At 51.6% G+C, this 27821-nt stretch overlaps 1 protein-coding gene across 1 annotated transcript in view; it reads right to left on the reverse strand.

The window, feature by feature from the left end:
• Positions 1 to 8725: 8725 nt before the first annotated feature.
• The window catches only part of CNGB1 (cyclic nucleotide gated channel subunit beta 1), a 28684-nt gene continuing 9588 nt past the window's right edge, over positions 8726 to 27821 (reverse strand). The window contains exons 15-34 of the mRNA XM_054516187.1: positions 26814 to 26943; positions 26405 to 26479; positions 25216 to 25471; positions 23782 to 23914; positions 21261 to 21356; positions 20623 to 20780; positions 20284 to 20463; positions 19431 to 19639; positions 18392 to 18442; positions 18193 to 18279; positions 17800 to 17864; positions 17300 to 17422; positions 16122 to 16263; positions 15757 to 15916; positions 15051 to 15148; positions 14879 to 14962; positions 14034 to 14152; positions 13319 to 13465; positions 12662 to 12902; positions 8726 to 11399 (exon numbers count right to left, since the gene is read on the reverse strand). Coding sequence (XP_054372162.1) covers positions 11187 to 11399; positions 12662 to 12902; positions 13319 to 13465; positions 14034 to 14152; positions 14879 to 14962; positions 15051 to 15148; positions 15757 to 15916; positions 16122 to 16263; positions 17300 to 17422; positions 17800 to 17864; positions 18193 to 18279; positions 18392 to 18442; positions 19431 to 19639; positions 20284 to 20463; positions 20623 to 20780; positions 21261 to 21356; positions 23782 to 23914; positions 25216 to 25471; positions 26405 to 26479; positions 26814 to 26943 — 2767 coding nt within the window. The 3' untranslated portion in view covers positions 8726 to 11186. The remainder of the gene's footprint in view (positions 11400 to 12661; positions 12903 to 13318; positions 13466 to 14033; positions 14153 to 14878; positions 14963 to 15050; positions 15149 to 15756; positions 15917 to 16121; positions 16264 to 17299; positions 17423 to 17799; positions 17865 to 18192; positions 18280 to 18391; positions 18443 to 19430; positions 19640 to 20283; positions 20464 to 20622; positions 20781 to 21260; positions 21357 to 23781; positions 23915 to 25215; positions 25472 to 26404; positions 26480 to 26813; positions 26944 to 27821) is intronic.

Here is a 27821-nt window from a genome sequence, read left to right on the forward strand (position 1 = left end):
AGGAGCGGGGCTGGCCCAGCAGCACCTCCTGCCACAGCCAGCAGGTAGAGGGAGGGCTCGAAACACCCGTGACCAGCAGGGCTAAAACATCTGCCCTGCCTGGACAGCACCACCCTGCCCGGGGACAGTGACCCTGGCTCGGGTTTAGCTCTGCTTTTAGCCCAGCCCCTGTGCTGTAGCTGAAAAGCATCGCTGCCGTGGTGTGGTGAAGTCAGGCAGGTTAATTTGCCTTTTACTTGGATGGAGGGAAGCTCCAGCGATCGAAACACATCACCGAATGGGGCCCTTTGTATTGGGTGTTTGTTCTGCCCTGAGCAAATATTTAACCTACATCTGTAAGACAGCTAAAAAATCCCCCGAATGCCAGAAAAAATGTAACTCCTCCTACTCTCCCTTGGAGCAACCTGATAACCTGGTCTAGGAATGCAGGCGAGAGCACACCTGATACCTGAAACCTATTGTCTGTTGGGATGCTCCCTGTAGAAAATTCCCACCAGAAGCATCAGACAGCGTGAGAAAGTGTCCCCAGAGCACAATTAATTATAAACCAGCTCATTATTCTAATTTTGCTCCTCCTCGAGGAGGTGAGGGGATTTCTCAGCTTTGCCAAGCTGACATGAAATGCTTTGCAAAGCAGGAAGAGCCCCCTGCATTCCTACATTCCTACATTCCTACATTGCCATTTCACACAATGACAGGAGTTTTAATTAAGTCTTAGCATGCTCCTGAGAAATTTAATACTCATTTTAAAGCTCCCTAGTTGCATTAATTCAACCCCGAGGCTCTGATCCTGGCGATAGGGTTGTGTGGAACTGGGTGGAGAGCAGGAGCTGGGCAGGGGTGTTCCAAGGATCGCTGCCAAAATCCAACACACTGGGGTGCTGCCTCGGCTGGTGGTGGTGTCTCTGCAGCTCAGCACCTTGGCCAAGCCCCTCGAGCCAGTTGGGCTGGGTTTGGGCAGCCCAGGGCAGCCCAGAGCCCGTCCACAGCCAAGGATCTGGCTGCTCCAGCTGGGAGCTGCTGCATGCCTGGCTCAGCTCTGCCCCTGTGCCCCATGCAAATCTCCTCTATATCAAGCAAATGGCAAAAGCAACACCTTTTTCAACCTGCTGCATTCAGGCAGACAAAGCTTCTGCTGTGCTGGCAGCCAGGGCAGTGCCATGTGAGATGTAGCAGCCTTTGGGAGGGTGACTCTTTCACCCTTCCAAATTTCTTATCTTGGACTTCAGCGCACACACACCATCTAACCAAACCTCAGCCTCCTTCTCCCTTTCACCTACCTTTTATCTTTGTCATATTTTTCAGCTGGCTTCAGGAACAACTTGGGTTTGGCTTTAATGCCTGGGCCTTGCCTAAGCAGAGCAGTTCTGGGCTCATCCTGTGCCTCTCTGGCTGCTGGGGATGGGGAGCTGCTCTGTGGGAGGACTGCAGCTCACCTCCTAAGTCATTAATGTTTCATGGCATTAATCAACACAGGCTCCTGCTTATAAAGCACTTCTTAGAAACAAGGCTAAGAATAAGCACGAGGTGTCCTTGCTGAGGCTAAACCCTCTCTGCTGGCTGGGGGATGCCCCTGCTGGTTGGAGCAGACCCAGAGAGGGAGCAGCTTGACACCAAGTGAATTCCATCCAGGCTGTTTCAACCTGCAAATGAAAATTCTGGCTGTACTGGAAAGATGGCTGCATGTCAGGAGGAGATCCTGGTCCTCCTGGTCTGGAAGGAGCCCACCAGCACTCCCCCAGCCAGTGCTTACAGGGCATCCTTGGGACCCTCACTTGGGACCTTGGGTGCTTTCTGCAGTTCTTTCTAACTAAATAAATATCTGAAGATAGAAGCTGCAGGTGGGAAATTGGAACCTTTTAAGAATTTTACCACTTCTGGTGCTCATTTTCTCCTTGAAGCCAAGCCCCCACAATGCCACTGAACCTGTTCCCCTGGCTGGGTGACACTGGTGACAAGGTGTGCAGAGGGAGGCTTCCCTCTGCACAGTCAGAAAGGAGGGGAGCCATCTCTTTAAGAAATAGATTCAGTTCTCAGCAAACCCATTTATTTTTAGTGCCCTCCAAAGTGTGCTTGTCTTTGGAGAAGGAACGAAGCAAACACAGTAATTCTGAATAATTTAGGGAACAGAGTTTTGGGGCTGTAGTAAATGGCTGTGCTACACTGGGGCAGGGGCTGGAGGAATGCAGGGCTTGCTAATAATATCCAGCTGATCGAGGCATGGGCAGAGGTAAATCAGTGAGAGCCTCTGCAGGGAATAGGGAAATGTCCCTGTGGTCATAAAGCAAATGCAGCCATGCAAAGGAAAATAACGTGATGAGCGATGGGCTCAGCTGCATCCCGGCTGCATCGCGAGAGCTGCGCCCAACAAAGGAATGAATATGCAAACGAGGGGGGATATTCACCGGCGGAATTAAACAGCTTTGCTGCTAACCGGCTTTGCCTGCTCGATATCCAGCTCTCTGCAGAATCCCCCTGAGAGTCCATCCTGGCACGGGCACAGCACGCTGCCCCGCGGGTCCCGGGCTCGCTCCGTGTCACCTTTGTGTGCCCCAGGGATGCTCAGCAGAGCTCCGCGCTGGGCTGTGCCCTGGGATGCTGGACCGACCCTGCTCTGCAGCTCTGGCACCAGGGGGATGGAATCAGGATCCTCCCTGGGTCACCCACACCCGCTGGGGATAATGAATGTCCCAGTGCTCACAGTGAGCTCACAAGGGAGCCCCTTGGCAGCAGTGGGGCACCAGCAGAGATCCTGCACCACAGCCTGGGCCCTGCCCTGCCCAGGGTCTGTTGTACTGCACTGAATCCATTTCCATCCAGTCCCCATTTCCAGGGGAATGCTCCCACTGCCTCCACTCACTGCTGGGTGATCTCGGCCCTGCTTTTATCTACACTGAGCTGCAGCATTCCAACCCACCCCATGCTATCACAGCTTCCCACTCACCAAGGAAAAAGGCTGAGGTTTTTCCAGTTTAACTTACTGTAGGATATTTCGTGGTAATTTAATTATTATGGACCTAACTGTGACCAGATTTTAGTTTTTTTTGTTTTGTTTGTTTTTTTTTAATTCTACTGTGCAATTGAGATGGTGAAGAAAACTGCACTCAGTTGAGTGAATCACCAAAGAGATCCATGAATCTACCTGCCAAAATTTTACAGGAAAAACTATGTTTTCTTGTTAACACAAAAATAGATCCATAACTACCACGGCCACTCATCCTGTTATAAAACAAAAGCAAAATTTCTTGTTCCTGTGTTGGTGCTTCAAAGCTTCTTTCCCAGCAGACTCTAGAATTACAAACTGCACCCACAGTGCTGGGATCTGTCCTCAAAGCAGGCTTTACACCCAGTAAGGGTCTTCTGCTTCCTGGCTGAGCCAGGGAAAACTGGAGAAGACAAGCAAAGGAAACACTGAATTCCAGCCTCCTGCTGTGGTTTAGGGAAGAAGGAGCAGCACAGTGCTGTGCAAGGCTATTTTAGAACAGAAAAGTTTTACATCTACGCCCAATGAATATTAAAGAGCCACACGCTTCGCTCTGCTGCCTGAGCTGATTTAATTCCTCCTCATGGAGAGGAGCAGACCCACACCCAGATTTTCATGCATGTGCCTCAGAGGTGAACGGGATGTGAAGGGTGAACCTGAGTCTTCTCTGCCAGGGGATCCCTTCAGCAATCACTCCCAACTGGAAAAACAAGGAGACATTGAGGAAAAGCTGGCAGTGCAGGCAGGGTTTGTGCAGGCTGAGGTGGAATGAATAGCTGCCAGCTTCCTGGGCTTCCACATCTGTTTGCACATCCAAGAGGGGTGAGATGGAGAAGGTACACAATGGTGTAGAAGGTACAGAATGGTACACAAGGTGGGAGCAAGGCATGGCCAGGGCACCCAGCAGAGGTGGGACCAGGGCTCTCTGGGGCTCAGGCATCTCTATTCACTTATCTTCATCTTTAGCCCACCAGACAAAATGTGGAGCTGAATTAACCCCCCAGGAAGCAACAGCAAAATAAACACAGAGCCTGTGTGCAAACATCCAGGCATGTTTCATGGAAACAACTCCAACCCAAAGGCATTGTGCTGGTTTTCATCCCCAGCCTTTGATTTTGACACAGACAATGCCCTGCTTGCCCCCAGACCCCACCACTGCTCTCACCTGTGGAGCCATCCAGGCCAACCCCAGTCCTGGGCACTTTTTCTGGAAGCATCCTCCTGCACAGGTGAGTCTCCTCATGGTGCCCATGGGTCTGCAGTGCTCACGCTCCTCGCCGTGGGCAGGGATGCTCTCCACAGCCTGCATCCTGCTCCTCCTGCTGCTCCAGCCCTGCACTGACAGTCCTGCCAGCGCCCACAGGGTGTGCATGGCTCAGCACAGCCTGGGAAGGGGCTCTGAGCTCGGGGTCTGGTCTGTGGGCAGCTCCTCTCAGGCACCAGGAGCGAGCTGGGCTGGCCGATGCTGGCAGCAGCTCCCTGGGGTGGGATCCTTCCCTGTGCTTTCCCACACCTGGTGCCACAGGGCTGGCACACCAGCACTGGAAAATCGCTGTCTTTTCATCAGGGGCTTTGTTGGCTCTGTCCCAGCCTCAGGGGTCTCTGAGTGCCGCCCCCCTGCAGTTCCTCCCTACTGGGGACCAGTAAATGCTGTGGTGCAGATGGTCCCTAACGGTGCCAGGTCCCAGGAGGGTCCCAGTGCTGGTGCAGACAGGGTGGTGGCGCTGCCCAGGGATGCTCCAGCCTCCCCAGCAAGCCAGGCCAGAGGATGGCTTCTGCACCCAGCCTTGCCTTCCCCACTGAATTGCTCAGCCCATCCCTTGTGGCTCTGTCCCATCCGTGGCCAGAGACAGGGAGAGCTCCGTGCCCTCTGCTCCCATCTGCCAGCGCATTAGAAAAACGAGAGCTGATTAAAGTCCATCCCCTCCCGAGCACCATTGGTCCCAGCAAACTGCTGACACCACAATGTGGGGGCAGTGGCAGCCAGGTGGACTTCCCTCTGCCCACAGACACCCAGTGCTAGATGGGTTTGGGATTGCTTTGGGGTCTGAGCGTTTCCTGTGGTCACAAGAAGTGATTTAACAGCAGAAAATGAATGTGTTAATTTGATTTTCTTTTTCCTATTGCCTGTTAAGAGGTTGGTTCAGACAGTGCCTCTCCTTGCAGCCCTGCTCCTCCTGCACAAGGATGCCAAGATGGGATGGGAAGGAGCTTCTGGGTGCCCACAGCACCCCATCAACCCAGCCACCCACTGGAAGGCCCCTGTAGCACCAAAAAATCTCCTGTTTCTCAAGGCAGGCCAGCTGGAAAGCCCCATTTCCCTCCCAATTATCTCCACCTGCCAGCACTTTCTAGAAGGCAGTTAAGAACATTGAAACTGGGGAGATTTGCAAAATAAACAGCGATCAAACGCAAAGCCCTGGGTTCCTGCTCCGAGGGTGTCTGCCAAGACACACAGATCGTATCAGGCTAATTTACAAAAGGAAAACCGCCCTAATTAGTGCTCAGGAAAGCACTTTAATGAGAAGAGCATTAGTGCAAAAAGCAAGAGTGCCAAGAGGTCAAGCTGTTCCTAATGCCAGAAAAACAGGAAATGGGGCACAGCTGATCTCTGCCCACCCAAGCCGCAGCACCAATTTCTCATTTTTTTAGTAATATCTCAGGCTGTGAGTGAGGAATTCAGAAAACCCAGAGTATAAAGCCCAGCGGCCGGGCAGAGCCTCCATCGGCAGCTCTGAGCATCGGGATGCCAGGTGTGGAGAGGGCTCCCTGCAGCCGCCTCCCCTCCCTTTTGGGGCAGAATGCAGCTTTGATGGGGTTTCACCTATGAAGGGAAGAGCAGGAGCCCTGTCAGTGCCGCCTCCCCTCCCTTTTGGGGCAGAATGCAGCTTTTATGGGGTTTCACCTATGAAGGGAAGAGCAGGAGCCCTGTCAATGCCAGCTCCCCTCCCTTTTGGGGCAGAATGCAGCTTTATGGGGTTTCCCCTGTGAAGGGAAGGGCAGAAACCCTGTCAGTGCCGCCTCCCCTCCCTTTTGGGGCAGAATGCAGCTTTTATGGGGTTTCACCTATGAAGGGATGAGCAGGAGCCCTGTCAGTGCCACCTCCCCTCCCTTTTGGGGCAGAATGCAGCTTTATGGGTTTTCCCCTATAAAGGGAGGAGCAGAAGCCCTGTCAATGCCACAGCCTCTCTCGCCTGCCCGCGGCTCTGCCGGTGGCCAGTAACCATGGCAGCGGAGGGATTTGCACGTGATTTTGGCATTTCTGCAGCACAAAAGAGCCTCTTATCTAGAATGAGTGACTGCTCTGGCTGGTCTTCATTCCTCTGCTTATTGCTGAGGCATCGTGGGGCAGCTCATGGGATGCTCACCATGGGGCAAATTCGGGCCGTCCAGGCGACGCTCCCCTGGGACGCATCCAGATCATCCCTGGGGGCTCCAGGATGCCCCGGGTGCTCCCCCAGCCCCAGAATCGACCCCACTGCGGGAGGCAGAGCCAGCCCTCCCCACCACTGCTGGCAAACAGAGCAGGGGAGGGAGCAGGGATCGTCCTGCTGGGCTCAGCTTTGCAAAATGAGCATCTGCAAACCCTGTGAAGCCATCTGGGCCACGCTGGCTGTCCCCAGGATGTCACAGCCCAGAGCTGCAGGGGTGCTCCCTGGTATCCCCACGACCTGATTTATCTCACTCCCCCAGGTGTTTACATTTCTTCTCAAATTTCTTCCAGTTTATCCAAGAAAACAGTTTTGAGCCTTTAACTGTTCCACTTCCAGCTCTTCTCGTGCCTCAAGGGACTTCTAAGAGCAGGGAAAACTGCATGAAAGAACAAAGGTTTCTAGTCTTCAATTCTTCAGATGATCAAACCCTGATACTGCACAGATCCCCCTTAGACATTCACCCTAGGGCATGAACCAAAGTGGGCAAGTTTCATCCCAAAACCAGACCAGGTAAATGAGGAAAGAATGAGAAAAGGAAAGGTCATTGAGCCCGAGCTCAGCCTCAGCTGCTGCTAACAGGAGCTGCCACGGGCATCCAATGGTTGTGAACCTCTGTATGGCCCCTTTCCAAAAGGTGGTCTGGTGTTTTTTCAGGGTGCTAACTCCAGTGGGACCATTACTGCACTAAAAAGGAGCTGTGTGCTCGGAGCAGAGAAAACCAGACTTGTATCAGCTCCATTTTAGGGGAAGGCAAAAGGGATTCAGACAGATTTATATGCAAGTGTCACTCAAAGCAGAGCTACACAAAGGAAAAATATATATATAGACAGAAAAAGTGGGTTACAGACTGTTCCCAAACTAGGAGTGTGTCCTGCTGGCTAAGGTCTGCAGGTTTCAAGGTTGAAGTGCTTAATTTTCTTTCCAGCTTCCTAATTAAACACCATTTAACTGGGCTTTCCATTTATCCTGCAATTTCTTTCTGGACCTGTGTCTAATCCCCAAACCTGCTTATTTGCTTTTACTTTCGTTACAACCTTATCAGTGATTAACCTGCAATTGCACTTAATCTTTTTAAAAGATTTCTCTGGCTATAAATACAGAGAAGCTACCTGCCCTGTTTCTGTCCAGGGGAAAATAACTTCCCTCACTGCCAGGTGTCTGTGGTGGGTTGTACTATTCCTTCTGTCAGCTGATTTTTCTAATGGGAGACATTTGTCTCCTCTAACTTCCTAGAGAACATTGAATCAGTGTCAGTTCTCTGAAAGACACAGGCCACAAGGAATATGAATACACCCCCAGTATATAAAAAAAATAAAAATCCATATATAAAAATATAAACAGCATATATAAAGGCTCCAGTAAAGATGCTACTGGTGACAGTGAGGCAAAACCTTCCACATTCCTACAGCTCCAAAGAGAAGCTCTTCTTCTTCCTTCAGCACTTCTCTATTCCACTCATTTCACTAAAAAGCTGCAACAGCTAAAATATCACTGCAAGAAAACCTGGTTTCTATGGCAATAAGCAGCTGCCTGTCAAGATTCCCTAAGTGCTGCATTAATAGAAGAGAGGATCTCATATCAGATCGACCCCAGACTTGAGGACACCAAGAGGAATGAGCAAAAGCTAATAAGAAATGCAGTAAAGGTACATGGAGTGTTACCAAAGCCATCAGGAATGTTCCAAGGGCAGTGGAAGGAACACTGAGTGATGAGTGCCCTCTGCAAGGTATTTATTGGAGCCAGTGCAAAGGAAGCCCATTGCAAACACAGCAAAACTGGTAAATGAATGGAATTTAAAAATGCAACAGAAGAAATCCAAGCCATGGCCACCCCCAAACAAGAGGCACTGAAGTCTCTGTCCTCTGTCATCTCTAAACAGAGCAGAGCAAACAGACCTGAGCTCAACTCCCAGCCCAGCCTGCAAGTCTAGCCCTACCTTGACCTTAATTATTACCTGGAGAATAATCTCTCCAAAGAACTAAAGCCATAAACAGATCACAGAGAAGGATAATTTCAGATCTCCCCATGGTTCCAGAATTACCAGTTGTGTATCCATCACCACTTCATGCTGCCTGCTGAAAACTAAGATCTTCAAGCAATCTTTTCTATTTAAGAAAGTTTTCTTCCCCTCCTATTGGTGATTAAAGACAAATTACAATCCTACTACCAATATTATGTGACCTCCTGAGCCTCTCAATTATTTATTGGGAAATCTGAACTGCATGTGAGGATTTTCTGGCTCTGTCAGTGCATGAGTGAGCAAGAAGTCAAAATAACAGCTGGAATGTTGAAATAAATCCACACCAAATAAATGGTAATCTACATGGTGTTTATTGTAGATACAGTGAATTATGAGAGCAATTACAGCCCACTATTTATTTAAATGCTTTTTCTAAAGAATATTAAATCACAAAAGTAAATCAGAGCCCCAGTGTGATTTTTGCACATTTCCTGGTTTGATTATATAAATATTTAAAGAGTGTAAAAAACCCACAACTTTTCACTCCCCATCAAAATCTTCTAGCTGGCAGGAAACCACTTGCAAATATCTGAGGATGAGAAATATTCAGGGAGGTTTGGGTGAGTGCAGGCTCTCCCCTGCAATGTGATCCTTCAGACCCTCCTGCAGTACAGTGGAGCTCATTAAATTTGTTTAAAAAGAAAGCAAGGCCTTATTAACTAATGCTAACACCTATTCTGGCTTTATTTTTTGCCACAGAAACCCATACATTTTGCAAGAGAGGGGGGAAAAAGCAGCAAAAGGAGATCCCAAAGGAGGGGAAGGTCAGCCCTGGATGGGAAGAGGGATCACCCAGGGGGTGCCAGCAGCCCTGCCACCCTTCCCTGTGTCCCAGCCAGACCTGTGGAACCTGCAGCACTGCTCCCTGCGTTTGCTGAACACCCGGGAAGCGCCTTGGCCACGGTGACAGGGCTGCTCCCTGCAGCAAAACCTGCCCCAGCTTCTCCTCCAGAGGATGGAAAGTGGCTCCCCTCTGTGGGAACATGGACAGCCAAAAACTTGGGGAGGATCTGCAAACCTCACCCAGCACCACCTCATGCACTGCTCCTCACCACCTCTCAGCTCACTCTGCTGGGTGCTGGCTTGGAGGAGGATGAGGAGGGAGCTGGTGGTGCTGGAGGAAGATGGGGCACCTTGAGCCACCAGCTGGGTGCTGAGCAGGTGTTTGCCTTCCCCTCCAGCACCCGGCCCCAGCACAGTGGGACAGTGGCTTCATGACTTCAGAGCTGAGCAGCACCAGAGTGGCTTCTCTCTCCTGGGAAATGTGGCCAGCAGCCAGCCTGAGGTGGCTGAAGGGCTGGGAATTGCCTGCTGGAAATGGGGATGCTATGGGAATGTGACCCCTGTTGATGGAGTGGCAAAATTTTCCTTTGTCCCCTCAAAAAGGAAAGAAGCCCAGAAGTTTCTCTCCTCAATGAGGTGAAAAGCCACCTCATAGGCTTAGGGGACTTCCCCCAAACTCAGGGATAGCTAATTGGACAGAAGCCTAAAAGTGTCACTTGGGCAATTGAGTAGAAAAAGAAGTGAACAGAGAAAGTAATTGCTCTTGTGAGGTGTTTTACCAGGAACAAGAACCTCTTGCACCTGGCTTGGTTTTTCTCTCTTTGTTATTTTTTTCGCCTTTTATTAAACCTTTTTGTTTCCAACACTGCAACAGAAGCCATCCTGCTGATTTTTATGCCTCCAAAGGTAGCTGAGCTATCTTGGGTGTGTTATAGACCTCTGAGAGCTGGTGAGACCTGGCTCGAGGGGGCTCCTATAACAGGATGCCACTGAGGTCCAGCACGGAGTGCAGGGGAGCCCCTGCATGCTCATGCATGCTTGTGGGCACATGGCAGGCTCAGAGCTGACTCTGAAACACTGTCTGGGAGAGGAGGGCTCTTTCTGCCCTTCTCTTTCCCCTCCCAGCTGGGAGCCAACTCTGCTTCTCCCTTCCTGCTCTCTGTTTATCCCTGCCAGCAGTGGCGGCACAGAAAAATCCCAATGCTGGAAAAGAACTCCAGGAGCATCCATCTCATCCAGGATTGTGCTTCTCTATCCTTGAAAGATGCTCATCAAATCTCCCCATAAGAGCCCCCCCAGTAATGGAGAGCCCACCACCTTCCCAGCAGGAATTCTTCCCAGTGGCAAAGCCAAGGTGGTCCTGGCACCACGAGGGGACCCTCAGGCATCTTGCAGTCTGTGCACTTGGGGACAGAGCTTGGCATTCTCATGACAGCTTGATCTGTGAGCAAATCAAGCTTGGCCTGTGAGCATAGCCCACATCCTTTTCAGATGAATCACTCCCCAGTGCTGCTGTCAACCTTGAGGAGCCCAACAGAGAAACCTTGTTGTGTTTTTTTCCCTTGGTTGTTTCTAGCCAAGTGGTGACTCAGCTGTCAGAGGTGAATAATTCTTCATGCTTTGTCTGAACACTCATTAACCATCCAGAGCCATAAAAAGCAATTTTTACATAGCTCTCCTTCCACAAGGCCAGATTTCAAAGCAAGAGGGCTGACCTGAGATTTAGTGGGGAATTCATAAAGGTGCTCAATAGATCTGCAGAGTGGAAGAACCTTACATGGTTCTGGGTCAAATGGCAGAGGGTTTTATCAGCAGTGATTGAGGGTCTGGGCAGAAGAGAGAGGCAGATCCTACCCACAGCACATAGCAAAACCTACAGCCACTGCATGGAAATCATTAACAACAAAAATCTGCTGGGCCAGGCATTTGCCTGACTCCTACGCCTGCCCTGGGCCCTGCTGCTGTTTCATTGCTCTTCTTTCTTTTCATCTTTCTCTGAAATCTCAGCAGCAAGGATTTCCTCATCCTCCTTTGCTGTGGAAATCACACGAATGGTGACTGAATGATCAGAAGATTCTGAGGATATTTCTTCTCCCGGGCGGGTTTGTGCTCTGCGGGATGTGACAGGAGATCTCTGGTGCACTGGTGACTTCGGTGGGGTTGGGCTGACACTGGAACCCTGCAATGAAAAGTTAAAAAAGAGGCAAAAACAACCTTAGCAGATCCTTGCCCAGTACCCCTGACATGGCAAAGCTGGACAGGAGTTTGTGGTTCCACCACAGGATCTCCACACTGGGATGCCAGCTTGATGCCAGAGCTGCTCCCTGCAAGAGGGGCTGCTGGATTCTATCCTGCCTGTCTAGAGAAGCACAGAGAGAGGAGCACAGCAGAGCTCTCCCACCTCTGCACTAACTCTTGGTTTGCTCCTGAAGCTCCTGGAGGGGCTGGTCTTGGCCACACCTGGCCCTAGAGCTGCTGTGAGGGAGCAGTCCAGCCTGCCCTGTCCTCCTTTGGAGGCGAGCATTCGAGGCCAGCCCCAGGGATGTGCCAAGGAGAGAGATGTCAGCAGGTCCTGCTCACCCACCAGTGGGGTCAGTTCCCAGTTCATTCACCCTTCAGCACTTGTTTCAGGGCTTCTTTTCCCTCATTCAGAGCCCTCATTGCCACTGCTCACTGCTGGTTATGGATTAATGTTAAACACCACATGGTTTGAAGCTTCTCAAGCCTCTGGAGGGCTGCAGAAATGCAGCTGTGCTTGGCATCAGCCTGGTGTTTACCCAGCCTCAAGGTCACTGCACTCCCTGTGCACATCCACATGTGATAAGTGTGCCTGGCTCCATGCTGAGAATAACAACAGCAGGGCCTGCACGGAGACAAAACTTTCCTTACAAGTTTAGTGGAGACAGCTGGAAATAAAAAAGGGGGGAAAAAAAGGACAGGGCCATTTTCCTTTTCAGCTGCCCATGGCAAAAAACAAGGGGGTTCCTGCAGAGGTGGCAGGATGGCATTGCAGGCTGTGGGCACCCCTGTCCTGGCCACCTGGAGAAAGATTTGGGACATCAACTGAGCTGTGGGTGCCAGTACATTGATTAATTATTAATCATAATTATTAATTATGATTAATTATCCTGTCTCTGCAGGATAGAAGAGACATTCATTCATCTATGGCTATAGCCCAGCTAGAAATTGGACTCAGGCTTAGCACAGGCAGGCAAAATTTTAATGTATTTCCCTTTTGTATAGCAAAACATGGGACACTGGCACTCCACCAAAGCCCTGTGCAAGATGCTGGGTCACCCCTTCCTGTCTGCCCACGCTTTGAGAGACCCCAACATCCTGAGCTCGGTCCTCTAAGGCACCTGAACCACTCCAGAGCTGGTGGGGAGAGCACTTTTGGCACCAAGGGAAGCAAAGCCGCATCTCTGTGCTCCCCGTGCTGACCTGCGCCTCCTGCATCGCCTGCGCCTCCTGCATCGCCTGCGCCTCCTGCATCGCCTGCAGCTCCTGCAGCTCCCGCAGCCTCCAGCGGAGCCGCCCCAGGGGCCCCTTGCCCCCCATCCTCCCCGTGGCCGCCAGGGCAGCCCTGAACAGCTTTGGGGTCTCAGCTTTCGGGGGGATGACCAAGGCATCTCCAGGGCCTCCCTTCTCATCTTTGGGTTTGTTGTTGCTTCTCAGCATTTTCCTGCAGCACAGAAAGGGAGAGGTGATGTCAGTCCGGGAACATTCTGTTAGCTGGATTTTATAATGCAGAGAACCCAGGCGTTAAAAGCACAAGGAGCTTTGTGTGTCTTAGGGAGGACAGAACAACAAATCTAAGCGATGCTAAAAACCAAACCGAATCTTCACAGGGGTTTTTAAGCGAAGGCACTTTGGCCACGCTCCTTGCCCAGCTCCACCCGCTGTGCCAGGCGGATTTTGGCCGGCGGAGGCTCCGGAGCAGCGCCGGGGGCCGGGTGCCCTCTGCCGAGGGACGGCGGCCGCAGCCGCTCCGCACAGGAGCATCCCAGGGCTTCATACAGAGAGAAAAACCCCCCCGAGACTGCGAAGCCCCGGCTCTGCTGGTTTTACACCCCAGAAAGCAGCAGCCCAAGCACGCACTTGGCTTTCTTGCGCAGCAGCTTCTGAGACTCCGGGTAATGCACCAAAATCTCGTTCAAGTCTTTCTTCTCCAAAATAAAAAGGTTGGCGAAGCCGTGGGCCACGACGTTTGCTGTGCGGCGATTTCCCCCTCCTGCTGCCAGCAGGCTGGGAGAGACAATGCGAGACATCAACACCTCTGTTGGCAGGCTCGGAACTGCAAATCTCCTTTACACGTCTGCACCTCTCTCTTTCAGGGGACTCAGAGTTTAATTTTCACTCCTGATGGGATTTATCGTGCTGTTTTTAAAGAATGATAAAGGGAAACCTTGCATGGAGTACTATATAAAATATTATTTGTGGGTTTGAAGGGTTAAATATTGCGTTTTACACAATACTGGGCTGTGGGGAGGCAGCAGTATTGCTGTGCTACCAACCGGTGCAGGGCTTTTCATTCCCGTGGAAGGGCTGGGAGACTGTATTTGTGAAACACCTTTTCTGATCAATTTTCCCATTCCTCCATCCATATTCCCCTGTTTACCATCACCAGCTCCCCAGGCAGAAGAAAACATGATGACAGAAACAGCAGGAAAGCTGTGATTTGTGTCTCAGCCACTGCCCAGCATTCATGGCTCTCAGTCACAAAGATTAATTGGGATGCTGCTGATCCCTCCACTTCCCACCCTGCTCACCCACAGGCTGTATTTCCCCAGCTCCCTGGCAATGCTTCTCTCACCTGATTTCCCCAAAGACAGATCCAGCTTTCAGAGTCACCAGCACGGATTTGCCGTCGGGTCCCCCCAGCACCTGCACCTGTCCCGCCTGGATGATGTACATCTCCCGGCCGATCTCTCCCTGCAAGGAAGGGGGAGCTGCCTGGGGTGCCCAGAAACAGGGACACCTCAGGGATGCCCTAAGGAGCATCCTGCTGGGAATCCCCATGGCCACACTGCCCTCTCCAAGCTCCCAAAATATCTTGATGGTGCTCACTCCTGAGCATCCTCATCTCAGCATCCCCAAGACCCCAACTGTAGCCATGATGTTTTATGAAAAATCCTTTCCTTAGGATTTTTTCTCCTGAGAAGCTGAGAGGCCTCAGGAACAAAATGCAAATAATGATTATCTGCTGCTGTGGAATGCAACAGATTCATCTGTGATTGGCCCATGTTGGTTGTTTCTAATTAATGGCCAATCACAGCCCAGCTGTCCAGACTGTCTCGGTCAGACACAAGCTTTTGTTATCATTCTTCTTCTAGCTTGCTGGCCTTCTGATGAAATCCTTTCTTGTCTTCTTTTAGTATAGTTTTAATATAATATATATAATAAAATAATAAATGAAGCCTTCTGAAACATGGAGTCAGATCCTCATCTCTTCCCTCTTCCTGGGACCCCTGTGAACACCACCACACCCAACAAGCTTTCCCCTGCTGTTCAGAGCTGCTTTGTACAAGGCCAGCTGCCACTGAGGGTGTTTTTGCTCCAAATTCCCTCCCTGTGAGGTGGCTCAGCAGGGTGATGGGCCAGGCCTGGCTCTCCCTGTGCCCTGCACAGCCTGGCTGTGACTCCCAAGCATCCCCTTACCTTCTTGCACACGTAGTCGTTGGGCAGGTACACCACCGATCTGAGCCGCTTCAGCATGTCAAAGATCATCTGTCTGTCACAGCCCTGGGCCCAAACAGAGCCAAAACATGCCAGCCTCAGTGTGTGCTGGCATGGCAGGCCGTGCCAGGCAGGGCTGTGCTGCAGAGGGTACCTGGAAAAGGGCCACTTTGCTCACGATGTTGTAGTTCACGTCGATGGCGATGTCCAGCCTCATCTTGTCTGGCAGTTGCACCAGCAGCTCTGACTCATCTGTGAGACAGAGCAGAAAAGTGGCTGCTTCCAGCACTTGATTTGGGCATGTGTCCTTCGTGAGGCAGTGGGGAAGCAGCCCACATTGTGGTGGCAGAGGGCAGGAGCCTCTGCCCACCCAGAAACTTGCAGGTCTAAATCTGAAGTGTGATGGAAAATCACCTTTGCATTATCCCTGCCCTGATGGCTCTCAGAAACAGACCACCAAGCCCAAATCAGCATTTTCCTTATCCAGGAGGGTGGGCACAGAGGTTCTGGTCCTGCCTGATGACTCACTGTAGGGTGAGCTGGAGGCTTTGCTGCTGGACACACTCTGGCCACTGATGGACAGTCACTGTCCTCTCTCCAGGGCACCTGGGACATGGGACTCAGTGTGCTGTGGGTGACGCCATGTCACCAAAGTGCTGCTGTGACCCAGTGGCAGTCTGTAAGCTCCATAGGTGGGCAAACCAGCCCCTACACTGAAGATTACAATAAGCCACCCTCCACCCCCAAACTGTAGTGCTGTTTGACAGTAACATTTCAGCTCTGCAGAATTACCACATGAGATAAAACACGAGATAAAACATGAGATTCAAGCATTCAGCCTTGCAGTGGCTGGATCTCACCTAGCATGCCTTGGGAGTGCCATGTGTACTCGTACCACGTCTTCACCCTGTTCTGCACTGCTCTGGGGATCCTGTAGAAGTTCATGTATTTAATGGTGCTGTCCATGCAGCTCCGATAGTACGTTTGTCCTGCAGTAGCAGCACCAACCACGTCTCTCATCTGAAAGGAAGAGGTGGAGGAGAACTTTAAGTTGCTGTCACTTATCCATCAGCAGGTTAAGGATGTAAGCTGAGCCCTACCAGCATCTGCCAAACCCTTTTTGTCTTCCCATGGGGAAAACAAACCCAGAGAGGCAAACCTGTGGATCAAACCCACCAAAACCACCCCCACCTGAGGCTGTAAATCCCCCCTGACTCCAACTCACCTGCCCTATCATGACAGAGAAAGCAAAGACCCCTGTGAAGTAATTCAGCAGCTGGAAGACGATCTCAAACAGGGTCTTGGGGTCTGGCAGGCCCCCAATGGTGATGAGGGTTTTCACTGCCCAGTAGTAACAGCGGATGTAGCTGGGAGGAGAGGAGGAGAAGGGAGGAGAGGAGGCAGCTCTGAAGGCATTTCTGTTTCACCCCTCAGCACTGAGCTCACAGCCTCTGGCCATGGCAAGCCAGAGCCTGCTGAGAGTAATTATGGATGACAAAAGGCAAAACTGAAGGGCTTCAGACTCCCCACCACACCAGCAGGTGCTTCTGGAGATGCCACAGGAGCAGGGGAACCTATGGTCCCTCCAGGAACCTCCACCTGGGAGGCTCAGCTCTGGATACTCTGGGTTTCTGCTCCTCTGCCATAAAGCAGCAATATATTTTCAGCCAAATTTAAACTTTTAGAAATTATCAGGGGGAAAAACATGTTTGTGAACAAATTGTTGGAAGAGCATTTAAGGGAAGCCAAGTGAATTCCTGGTTCCCTGGTCTTGGGCATTCCCTTGGGTGTTTTGTTTCCACCTGAAGATGGACACAGATTTGTATATCATACAAAATAACTCTCTAGCAGCATCATTAACACAGGTGTGGGCATTCAGCTTGTGAGCCAAGGACTCTGCCTGTGGCATCAATCACTGACTGCACAGAGGACATTTAACGCAGGTATTGCCATGGTGAGGGGAAGGGCTGGCCACTGTCCCCATCTCACACTCAGAGAGAGCCACAGGTCTGAGGGGCCTGGCACAGGGCACAGGGACACACAGGGACCCTCCTCCATCCCAGCCTGGCAACAGTCAGCACAGACAGGAGCAGGATTCATGCTTTGAATGTCTCCTGGTTGGCCAGGGAGCATTCCTTTGCTTCCCAGCACCAGGATCCCAGCCCCTTCAACCTGCAGCTGCTTTCCACCTCTGCCCAGCTGCAGCCTCATCTTGCAGCACTGTGTATTACTGCACATCCCATCCCTGCTGTCCTTGCCATTCTCCCTGGCTCCACATCATCTCCTGGCACTCCCAACCCTTTGCTTCAGGGGTTTTCATGAATCCAGCTGCATCCCAACACCTCCCTATTGCTCCAGCTCCAGCAGGCTGTGCTGTGTGAGACCCCCAGCCCTGGCCTGTACCTGTTTCCTTCCCCATCATAGACCCAGGTGGTGGAGCCCAGTCCTTCATAGGCTGATGCCCAGTAGTAGAGGCAGGAGTTCACATGCAGGCTGTACAGCAAGTAGGCAGTGGTGCGAATCACTCTGCAGAAAAACCCAGGAGAGAGCAGGAAGGGACATGAGGTCTGCCAGGCCTTGAAGCGGTGACCATACAGGTGACAGAGCATTCCAACCCTGCTGCTGCCTCCTGCAGCTCCAGAAGTGCCAGGAAAAGCAGTTTATCTGCTGATGGCTCTCCTTCACTGCCAGCACCCCTGTCCCTGTGGGTTGGAGAGGGGTGATCCTACCCATGCAGGCTTTGGGAGCCTCATGTCCCACCACATCAGCCAAAGTCCATGTCAGCCAACCCAGGCACAGCAGGGAAAGAAATCAGGGGTCAGAACAGTGCAGAATGAAGGGAACATTCCTCCCCAGTGGCAAAGAGCAGTTCCATGCTCCCTCCTTCCCCCCAGGTCCCTCACCTGTAGATGTATGCCTTGGTCAGGATGGCCTCCAGGCGGTTGTTGAACTCGAAGAAGGCCATGTACTGGGAGGAGAAGGAGAGCTGCAGGTTCCAGGTTCCCCTGGGAGAATCCCCTCCCCATAAAACCCCCCTCATTTCCCTGCTGCAGCCCCTCTGCAGCATGGACTGCCACAGGTAGATTTGTCTCCATCCTTCAGTGCCCCTCTAGTCAAACGTGAGTGGTTTAGGATTGAAATTAAGTGTGTGACCTGCAAAGCCTTTGGGACAAAACTCCCCTCCATTTTGTAATTCTCCTGTCATCATGGATGGGTCTGAGCAGGCAGAGCTCACCCAAGCAGCAGAGGACCCCTCTGTGCCCTGTGCTGCTCTGGCTCTGTGAGCCCTGGCTCACCTTCAGACAGCGGGGGAAGCGCAGCAGGGGGTTCACACCCACTTTGAAGTAGAATAAATCCAGGGGCAGCAGGCACAGCACATCCATCTGAAATCCACACAGGGAGACACCTCTGTGGGGAGCTGCAGGAGCCCTGAGGTGGGGCTGAGCCCACAGGGCAGGTGAAAGATTCAGGTGAATAAGGACAGTGCTGACAAACCTTGAAGCGCTGTGATCGCAGGTAGTTCTCTTTCATGGCCTTTTTGTCAGTCTGGGGGGAATAGGAAGGGGAGAGAGAGAAGAATATTGATTACTGCTTAGAGAAAGGAAAGCTAGGGCCAGTGTGGTCATGCCTGGCTTTCCTCCTCTGCACCACAACAGGAAAGATGCTCCCTTTGTGCCTGGAAAGGGGAGAAGAGCAAGCAGAGAAGCCCTGGCTGTATGCCATCTTCCCATCCTACCTTGGGACATCCTGTGTTGATTTTGCATCCCAGGAAAAGCACATCACAGTGCCAGCACCACAAAATCAGCATTTGCAGGGGAAACTGCCTGTCTGAGCATCTGCATGGGCATGGGAAGGCTGCACCCTCAAGGTGTGGTTTTTTCAGTTTGTTTAGTTGAATATGGAAATGAAATCCAGGGCTTCCCTTATCTCAAGGGAGTGATCTGTATGTTCAGATTGCAATTGCTAACACATCCTGCCTGGTGTGCTCCTGAAAATTAACCCCAGAGTTTGTTACACCCATGCCCAAGGTTGGCACCACACGGCTGTGCCAGGGCCAGTCAATGAGGCCCTCACCATGGGCAGAGCCACCCCTTGGAGCAGCACCCTGCAGGCATCCCTGCCCAGCAACAGGAATGCCACACAGTGCTGGATAGGATGGAACTGATTTCATAGGGGAAAACAGTGTGTTTGGCAGATAAAAAGACTGCTGGCTTATCCAGTCAGGGTCAGGAGAGATGCTCGTGGTGTCTGGGACTGGACAGAGCCCTGATGGCCATGGCCACCGTGAGAGGGCTCAGTTCAGGGTCCAGCAGCACCTGATGGCCATGGCCATGGTGAGAGGGCTCAGTTCAGGGTCCAGCAGCACCTGATGGCCATGGCCATGGTGAGAGGGCTCAGTTCAGGGTCCAGCAGCACCTGATGGCCATGGCCATGGTGAGAGGGCTCAGTTCAGGGTCCAGCAGCACCCTCAGGGTGATGGGGTGGGAGTGCCCCAGCTGGTGCCCAGGGCTGGATGCAGTGCCCTGCCACTCACAATGATGTCTCCCCCCTTCACGAACTGCAGCCGGGTCTGGAAGATGAGGATGTCCAGCAGGTAAATGAGGTCACAGAGGTAATCCACCAGCAGCCAGTAGTGGATGTTGGCTGGGGTCTGGTAGGGGAAGGCCCAGCGGACGGGGATCAGCCAGCAGTTCCAGTTCCAGGCCATGACCACGAAGAAGAGCCACAGCACGTACATCAGATCTGCACACAGGGAACAGCACCACCATCAGCTGGAAACACATCCCACCTCTGGGGGAATCCTCCTCACAGAGGGGTTTCCATCCCCTGACCTGCCCTCAGCACAAAGGAAAACCTGCAGGAAGTCTCTTGGTGACAGTGTTTGATCTCTAGCACAGAGTGAACACCCCTGGTCACAGAACACACCATGTTTTAGCAGAAAGCTTCTTCTAACTTTGCTCATTCAGCTATATTTGCTTTTGCTCTGCTCTCACAACTGCAATTTCCCTGTTTTTGTTTTTACCCTCCAGCCATGCTGAGCTAGTGGCTGGCTGCCTGAGCCCAGAGGCTTCCAAAGGACTGAGGAATATGAAAGACTAAGGAAAGAGCTGGGCTTCGGTGGGGTGGCCACACAGAATCTTCTTTTGTGATTTTAATTTTTTGGGAGGGTATCCACACCACAGGGAAAGCAGAATGCCCAGTCCTGCTGCTGACACCCACAGCTGGAAGTATTTAGGAAAGCCTTTGCCTTGCAGAGGAATTTAAAAATCTGAGCTTTAGTGAAAAAACTAAGTTGCTTCTTGCTTAGTTTTTCTCCCCCCCCCATCACCCTCTCTCCCCCAGTCCCACCAGCGTGCCCCCAGCCCAAGCTGTGCTCCATCACTCACTGGTCAGGGGGTCAATGCTGCTGGGGAACTGGTAACTTTTCAGGTGCTCCAGCCAGGGCCGGCGCTTGAATGTGCAGCACAGCATCTCGCAGTAGTGGTCATCCCCCAAAGGTTTGTCCCCTTCCAGCTCCCCTCCTGGGGCAGGCACTGCTGCTGCTGCAGGTGCTGGCTTGGTGGGAGCTGGGAGAGGCCACACAGTTATTTCAAAGGGAAGAAAAAATCTTCTTATGCCAGTTTTTCTTAAGGTCTTTAAACTGTTAATAAAACAGCTGCCTCCCAGAAAACACAGCGTGTATGGGGACCCACCAGGGAAACATTCCCAGCCCCACCTGGACTCACATGCCACGGGGCTCTCATCATCTGAGGTGACATCAGAGTCAATCAGCTTCTCCTTCACCTTCTCAGTCCTCTCTTTGAAGAGCCTCACCAGCTCCTGGAGCCGGGTGTTGATGATGGCACTGCTCAGGCTCGAGGCCGAGCCGATGCGCTCGGGGAGGCTGGGGGACACCAGAGGGCATTGCATGGAGGTAGGAAAGGCCAGGACAGGTTATTGGAGCCATAGAAACCTGGAATGGTTTGGGTTAGAAGGGAAAGGAAAGGCCAGGGCAGGTTCACAGGGTCATAGAAACCTGGAATGGTTTGGGTTAGAAGGGACCTTAAAGCTCATCTCGTTCCAGCCTCTCTGCCATGGGCAGGGACATCTTCCACTAGACCAGGCTGCTCCCAGCCCCATCCAACCTGGCCTTGAACCATGACCCAGTCATGACCCATTCTCTAACCTGCAGCATCTGAATTAGGATTTACCTGTGTTTGTTTGGGTATTGTGTACTGAGAAGAACACAAACTGGCATGGCTCCCTCTCCCTTTGGTATCCCAAAGGATATTTGGGGTGTTTGCTATTTCCACCCAAGCCCCAGGATGTGAACCCCAGGATGTGAACCCCTGGCTGATCTGGAGCCCCCGGGCCCATTTCTCACCTTTCCCTCTGTTCCTGGTCCCAGCCCAGCCCTTGGCTGGGGGATTGGCTCACCAGCCCCTTGTCCAGAGCATCCTCTGGGAGCAGTTGCTTCCTCCTGCAGACACAAACACAGAGACCAAGGGTTGGCTTGGCTCCTCTCCCTCCTCCTCCTTCTCCCAGGTGTGACCTGTTTTCCATTCCCCCTTCTCCTAGTGGGGTCAGTTTCCCCTAATTTTTGCCATTGCCTGGGGTAGTTGGGAGTGAGCCCCCTGCTCCTTTCCTGCTGAGGCCCTGCTTCTCCCTGAGCACCAGCCATGGACATGCAGCCACCTGGCCCATTTTCCAACTCAGTTTGGGTACTTTGCAACAGGCACAGAGGGCAGGCATCATCCTGTGCTTGCCCCCAGTGCCACAGCTCCACATCACTGCACTTCAAGGGGCAAGGAAAATGCAATGTCAGAGCACCCAGAGCTTGTGTCCTACCACAGCTGGGGCTCCCTTTGGCACAGATGGGTTTCTCAGGTGAATTCCTTACACGTGGGCACAAAAGGTGTCAGAAGGGAAGCTGAATATGAAGATAGCACTCCCAGCAAAAATCTAGACTGGTTTGCAAACCTGCAGCCAAGCCCAGAACTTCAGCTGTAATGAGGAAATTGTCTCCAGCCACCACAAGTGCAGATCCCACTGGCCATGGCACAGAATGTCTCAGTGCTGTGTGTGGGGCAGGAGAAGGCAGGGTGCTGAGGGAGGTCATCCTGCCAGCACAAATCTCCCAAAGAAATGGGAGTCAAATGGGATTCAAATGCTGTGAACCCACCACCTTCAGCCTCTCTGGCTCCCAGGTGTGTCCTGCTGGGAGGTGGAGCAGGTGAACAAGACTGATGAACCTTCATTTCCCAAGAAATGGGCCCTGCCAGAGCCAGGTAGGAAATCACTCCAGGCTGTGGCCAGTGGAAGGGATTTAGAGATGCTGGGTGACTGCTCAGTGCAGTTATGTCGTCTTCCTCTGGAAACACCAGCAGGACATGAGCATTTTCCTTCTGGCTCACAAGAATCAATTTTTATTTCCTTATGTAGGAGAACAGGAGTCCTTGCTTTTAAAAATACCCAGTGTTGTTTTGAGACACTCCCTGGAGACCCAGCAGAAGGGTTTATATGCTCACATGTGTAACTGCAAATATGTTTAATGCTGGCAATATTTTCACTGCAGGTATTTTACATGGAGCCTTGGGCTCTGCTGTCCCAGTATAAATAGCTGTTCAAATGGATTGTGGACATTTTTGTCATTTTTTTTAGCTGTTCAACAGGACTGTGGACATTTTTGCCTTTTTTTTTTTTTTTTGCTCCTCCAGGAGCAAAAACTAAAAGATCCAAACTATTAAGTGAGAATGACTACAGCACCTGGATTACAGCACAGAAAAGAATCCTACTTTAGCTTTCATTTTGAATCCTCTGCATGGGTGAGCCTCAAAAAAACCTAGAAAAAAATCCACAGCTTCCTCCAGCCTAAATTTTAAAGCTCAGTTTTAATCCTCCCTCTCTCCAAGCATAGAATCACTGAATGATGTGGCTTGGAAGGGACACCTTCCAACTAGACCAGGTAGCTCCAAGCCCCATCCAACCTGGCCTTAAGCACTTTGCAGGATGGAGTTTCCACCACTCCTCTGAAAGCTCAAATCCAGGGGGGACACACTGCAAACTCTTGCAGCAAAAATAAAAGAGGAAGATAGATTATTTTTAAGCTCATATCCAGCACATAGACCCTCTGTGCTCTAAATTTGGGAACAGAGACAAATGGGATTTGCCCATGGCCTGGGGATCCAGCCCATCTCCAGGGAGGACACATAGACAGGGCTGTCCCTGACCACAGAAGTTTTAAACAAAATGTAATTTAAAAATGTAAACAAGAGGCAAGGCTTTGGCCATCTCCTCTGCTGTGCACTGGGGTGACACCCACTGCACACACAGCACTCTCCAAATCTGCTGGGAATGAGCATCTCCACATGAAAAAATGTGGATAATAAATGTTCCTGTGCTGGCAGCCTCAGGGGGAGCTGGGACCACCAGGCAGAGCCATACCTGGGGATGCTGTACCTGGGGGATGCTGTGCTGGGCAGAGCTGTGCCTGGGGGATGCTGTACCTGGGGTTTGCTCTACCTCTGGGATGCAGCCCCGGCAGAACCGTACCTGGGGATGCTGTGCCTGGGGGATGCTGTGCCTGGGGGATGCTGTGCCCTGCAGAGCCATACCTGGGGATGCTGTACCTGGGGGATGCTGTACCTGGGGGATGCTGTGCCTGGCAGAGCCATACCTGGGGATGCCGTACCTGGGGGATGCTGTGCCCTGCAGAGCCGTACCTGGGGATGCTGTGCCTGGGGGATGCTGTGCCCTGCAGAGCCGTACCTGGGGATGCTGTGCCTGGGGGATGCTGTGCCCTGCAGAGCCGTACCTGGGGATGCTGTGCCTGGGGGATGCTGTGCCCTGCAGAGCCGTACCTGGGGATGCTGTGCCTGGGGGATGCAGCCCCTGCAGAGCCGTACCTGGGGGATGCAGCGCCGGGCACGGCCAGCAGGTTGGGAGCGCCGGCAGCAGGCAGCTCTCCATAGGTGCCGTGGATCTCCACAGCACGCTCTGGGCTGTCCACATCCTTGATCTCCACGGTGGGGGGATGACCTGCTCCGTGGGGAAGGACAATAATGGCAGGTGAGGGGGGCACAGGACCCCCCTGCAGCCAGGATGGCTCCCCAGAGCCCAGAGCTGCCCCCAGGCCCTGCAGAGTGTGGGAAGGACTCTCCTTCTCCCTCCCTTCCCTTCTTGCCTGGCTCTCCTTTCTCCTAAGCATTTGGAGCATTTCTTTATCTTTTTTTTTTGCCCGGTTTTTAACAGTCTAAGAACTGCCATCTGCTGCCCTTCTGCTTGCCCAGCTTGCAGTGATTGCAGCTACTCCATCTGAGTGTTGGGCTCCTGTGGTTTGGAAAACCATGGAAATTAGGATTCCCAGCTGCAGGTGCCATGCAGGAACCCAGGATTTCCAGGAGCAAACCTGCCTCCCAGGGTGTAGAGATTCTCCTGGTTCTTCTGAATGCAAACACATGGATTGTGACAGCCCTGAACCACACAGTGTTTGCTTTTCATGCAGAATAAGGCACTATTTCAATAAGCATTTATGGCTTCTTTCTTCTGCAGAGGTAATAACTGCTTCCTGCCACAGGCAAGGTCAGAAGCAGGAAGGTTGGATGTTTATAGTGGGTAAAGAAAGATGCCAGTTGTCCAAAGGAGAAATGGCACTGGGGCTACCTTGGCCAGACCTCACAGTCACTTGGCTGTGAAGTGTGATGTCTCTCTTAGCTATTCAACAAAATAAAATTAATTCCTGCAGGATTTCTTTCTTTTCACACATCTGAGAGACCCCATGCACCTCCTCCTACCTCACACTGATGTGAAGCTAGGGGATCAGAGTGTGGCTGGATTAAATGCCTGAGAAAAAGCCTGTTTGGGTAGCAAAGTTAAAATCCTGTTGCATGTCAGGAAAAGCAGCAGAATTCAGCTTGCTGGTGAAAAACAAAGCAAAGCAAAGCTGCAGAAAAGGCAGAAAGCCATGAGCAGCAAACCTCCACCTTCCTCTCCTGTTAGCATGAGCAGGCTGCACAAATGCTGGAGAGAAAACTGTGTGTGGTGATATTGCACCCTCTGCCTGCAGCTCCTTCAGAAGAGCTTTTCTGAGCAGCTCTAAACACACAGCATTTGCAGACATTCTCTAGGCTTGGCTAAAAAGGCACATAGTGATGAGGCAGAAGCAGACAAACACGTGGGTTTTGTTCCCCAGCCTCTGTGCTGCAACATGAAGCGTGCTTTTATTTTTTTTTTTTAATTCTTCCCCCCCTCCCAGAAAGCAACAAAAAAAGCAACTACTCCAGGAACCCCCCCTGCACCCCTCTAGCTACACAAGGCATCAAAGCCAACATCTCTAATACCTAGTGGGGAGTGCTCCTCAGTGCAAAAACTGGGGTTGACAACTCCAGCCTTTGGCTTGCTGGTGGCAAGGACAGGGGTGGCAGCGGGGACTCGGCAGCTGGGGACACTGGGGACATTGGGGACATTGGGCAGCTGCTCTAGAGCCCCGTGGCCAGCAGGGGAGGGGGCTCTGCCAGCCCAGGGCTTGTCATGCACCAGCTGGAAGAGCTCGACGTCCTGGGCCCGCCTGGCCATGCTGCTAGCAGCTGCTGGGAGCTTCAAGCAAGGGACAAGGCATCTGCAGCTGCAACAGAACAGAGTGGTGTGAGAAGGGAGGGATGTGGCACGGCAGGGATGTGGGGCTGACCCGGGTTTGGGGCTGCTGCTGCTGCTCACAGGGGCTGGTGGCAGTGCTGGGCATCCCAGCACGTGTTTTTCATGGAGTCATAGAAGGTTAAGGGGTGGAAGGGACATTAAAGGTCGTGTCCCATGGGCAGGGACATCTGCTACTCCAGGTTGGTCAAGGTCTTATCCAGCCTTGCCTTGAGCTTGGGGCATCCACAACTTCCCTGGGCAACATGTTTCTGTATCTCACCACCCTCACTGGGAAGAATTTCTTCCTAATAATTTAACTTACATTCCCCCTCTTTCACTTTGTACCCATTACTCCTTGTCCTATCACTACAGTTCCTGACAAATCAGCATTTTCCAGCATCATTGTCCCTCTGCAAGGGCTGCATGCAGAGAATCTTAGGGGTGAGGGCAAGCCATTCCCTCTGCAACTTCCTGATGCCAGTGGAGTTCTGCCAGGATGTGCCTCTGCTCAGTCAGGCTGCAATGGGAACTCACCACCTAATTTTCATTACCAACTGTTGCTTCCTAAAATGTTATATTAAAATGTGTCTTATGCCACTGGTTATTTCCCAAAGGGAGGAAAGTGGTAGAGAAAATACCTTTTATCCCTGTACATCCTCCAGCTGAAGGAGAAACTCTTATTTCACATCAGGGATTGCTGAATCAACAGGACTAACAGCATTGTACATTCAGAGCTAGCTCCAGACAATGCCAATATTGCCATTGTGCTGTGCCCACAGGATGTTTTGCCCTGTGAACAGTCCTGACTGGCCCTGCAGGCTGCAGAGAAGTCAGCTCCCTGCTCCCTGCCAGCAGGAGAGGAGAAGCTGGATTCTCCCCCCATCCCTGCCTCACTCCATCCCAGTCTGGCACCATCCACCTTGTACCTTCAGCATCAGTTTCAGCAGCTTCAGCTGTCTCCTCTTCCACCTTCAAAATGAAAAAGAAAGCCATTTTAAGGAGAAAAAGCCCATTCTGTCAGTGCAAGAGCAGCCTTTGCAGCTTGACTGGCTGCCCCATGTCCCTCCTGCTCAGACTCTCAGCCTGTTCAGTGCCCACACTGGAGGGTGAGAGGAGCCTTCCCTCCACCCACAGCCACTTCTGCTGGCCCAGCTTCAGGGATGGGGACACCCTGGTGGGCAGCATGGCCTGTGCCCAGCCCAGCCTGCTCCTGCCAGGGCACTGCATCCCCTCAGAGAAGCTCTGAGCCCCCGGGCAGAGCAGGAGCCCAGTGCAGGGGGCCAAGCAGGGAGCGGTGCTGTACCTGCACAAGGGCACCTTGCAGATTACTTATCTCAACTTCCTCCAGCTGCTCAGCCCTGAGGGCCTCCTGGGCAAGGCAGGCTTCATCCACACCCTCATCAGCAGGGGGACAAGGAGGCTGCAGCAGGGGTCTGGAAGGTAGAGAAAAAATACTGCATGGGAGACCAGGTGAGAGGTGATAAATAAATCAGGGCATTGCATGGCCATGGGCAAAACCTGCACAGGCAGAAAGATCCAGGCAGAATGTTTCTCCTCCTGTGCATCATTTCTCATATAATTAAAATGGGACAAATAAAAAGCCAAAATCTAATTTCCAGTTAGGCTTTCCCACAGGCACTATTCAAATCCCACGTTTGCCTGTGCAAGACACCACCAGGACACATAATTCTCATTTTCCTTCCTAAGCAAGCACAGGCCTCAGCTCCACCATTCTGACAAAGGGGCTCTCAAGACTGATTTTGTTGCTTTAATATAACTTCATAACTGAAATGAAAGCACCTCAAATGTTGCTCTGTGCATTTACCTCTTGATTTGCTCTTTCCTGGCAAGAAATGCAAAGCAGGGATTTGGCATAATGAGAATTTTAAGACAGCTAAATGCATGAAAATATTTGTTTTGTTATTTTTAATAATTTCCCCCCTTCATATTTAAAATTATGCTCCCTTCAAATGTGGTCACAAATCTTTCCATCCTAAACTAGAAAATCTAAACTAAAAAAAAAACAATCTTTCCTTCCTAAACTAGACCAAGGGAGACCTGTTGGTCTCTCTTTTCCCAGTAAACAAACACATTGAAGGATGGAGTAGCATCTCATTCACTCCACAACTGAGGCTCAAGTTTCTACAATGAAGCTCCAGGAACAGATTTTGATGAAATACAAACATATGGGTTTAACAGTGAGTAATCATGTGTTTTCAGCTCCTTCCTGAAAATCTAGCTACTTTAGAGGAATTAACACAGAATAATATTGTAGTGCTAGGTAATAAATCCCTAAATGTTTATCTCATGT

This window comes from Molothrus ater, chromosome 12, assembly GCF_012460135.2.
Source record: "Molothrus ater isolate BHLD 08-10-18 breed brown headed cowbird chromosome 12, BPBGC_Mater_1.1, whole genome shotgun sequence".
Taxonomy (NCBI): Eukaryota; Metazoa; Chordata; class Aves; order Passeriformes; family Icteridae; genus Molothrus; species Molothrus ater.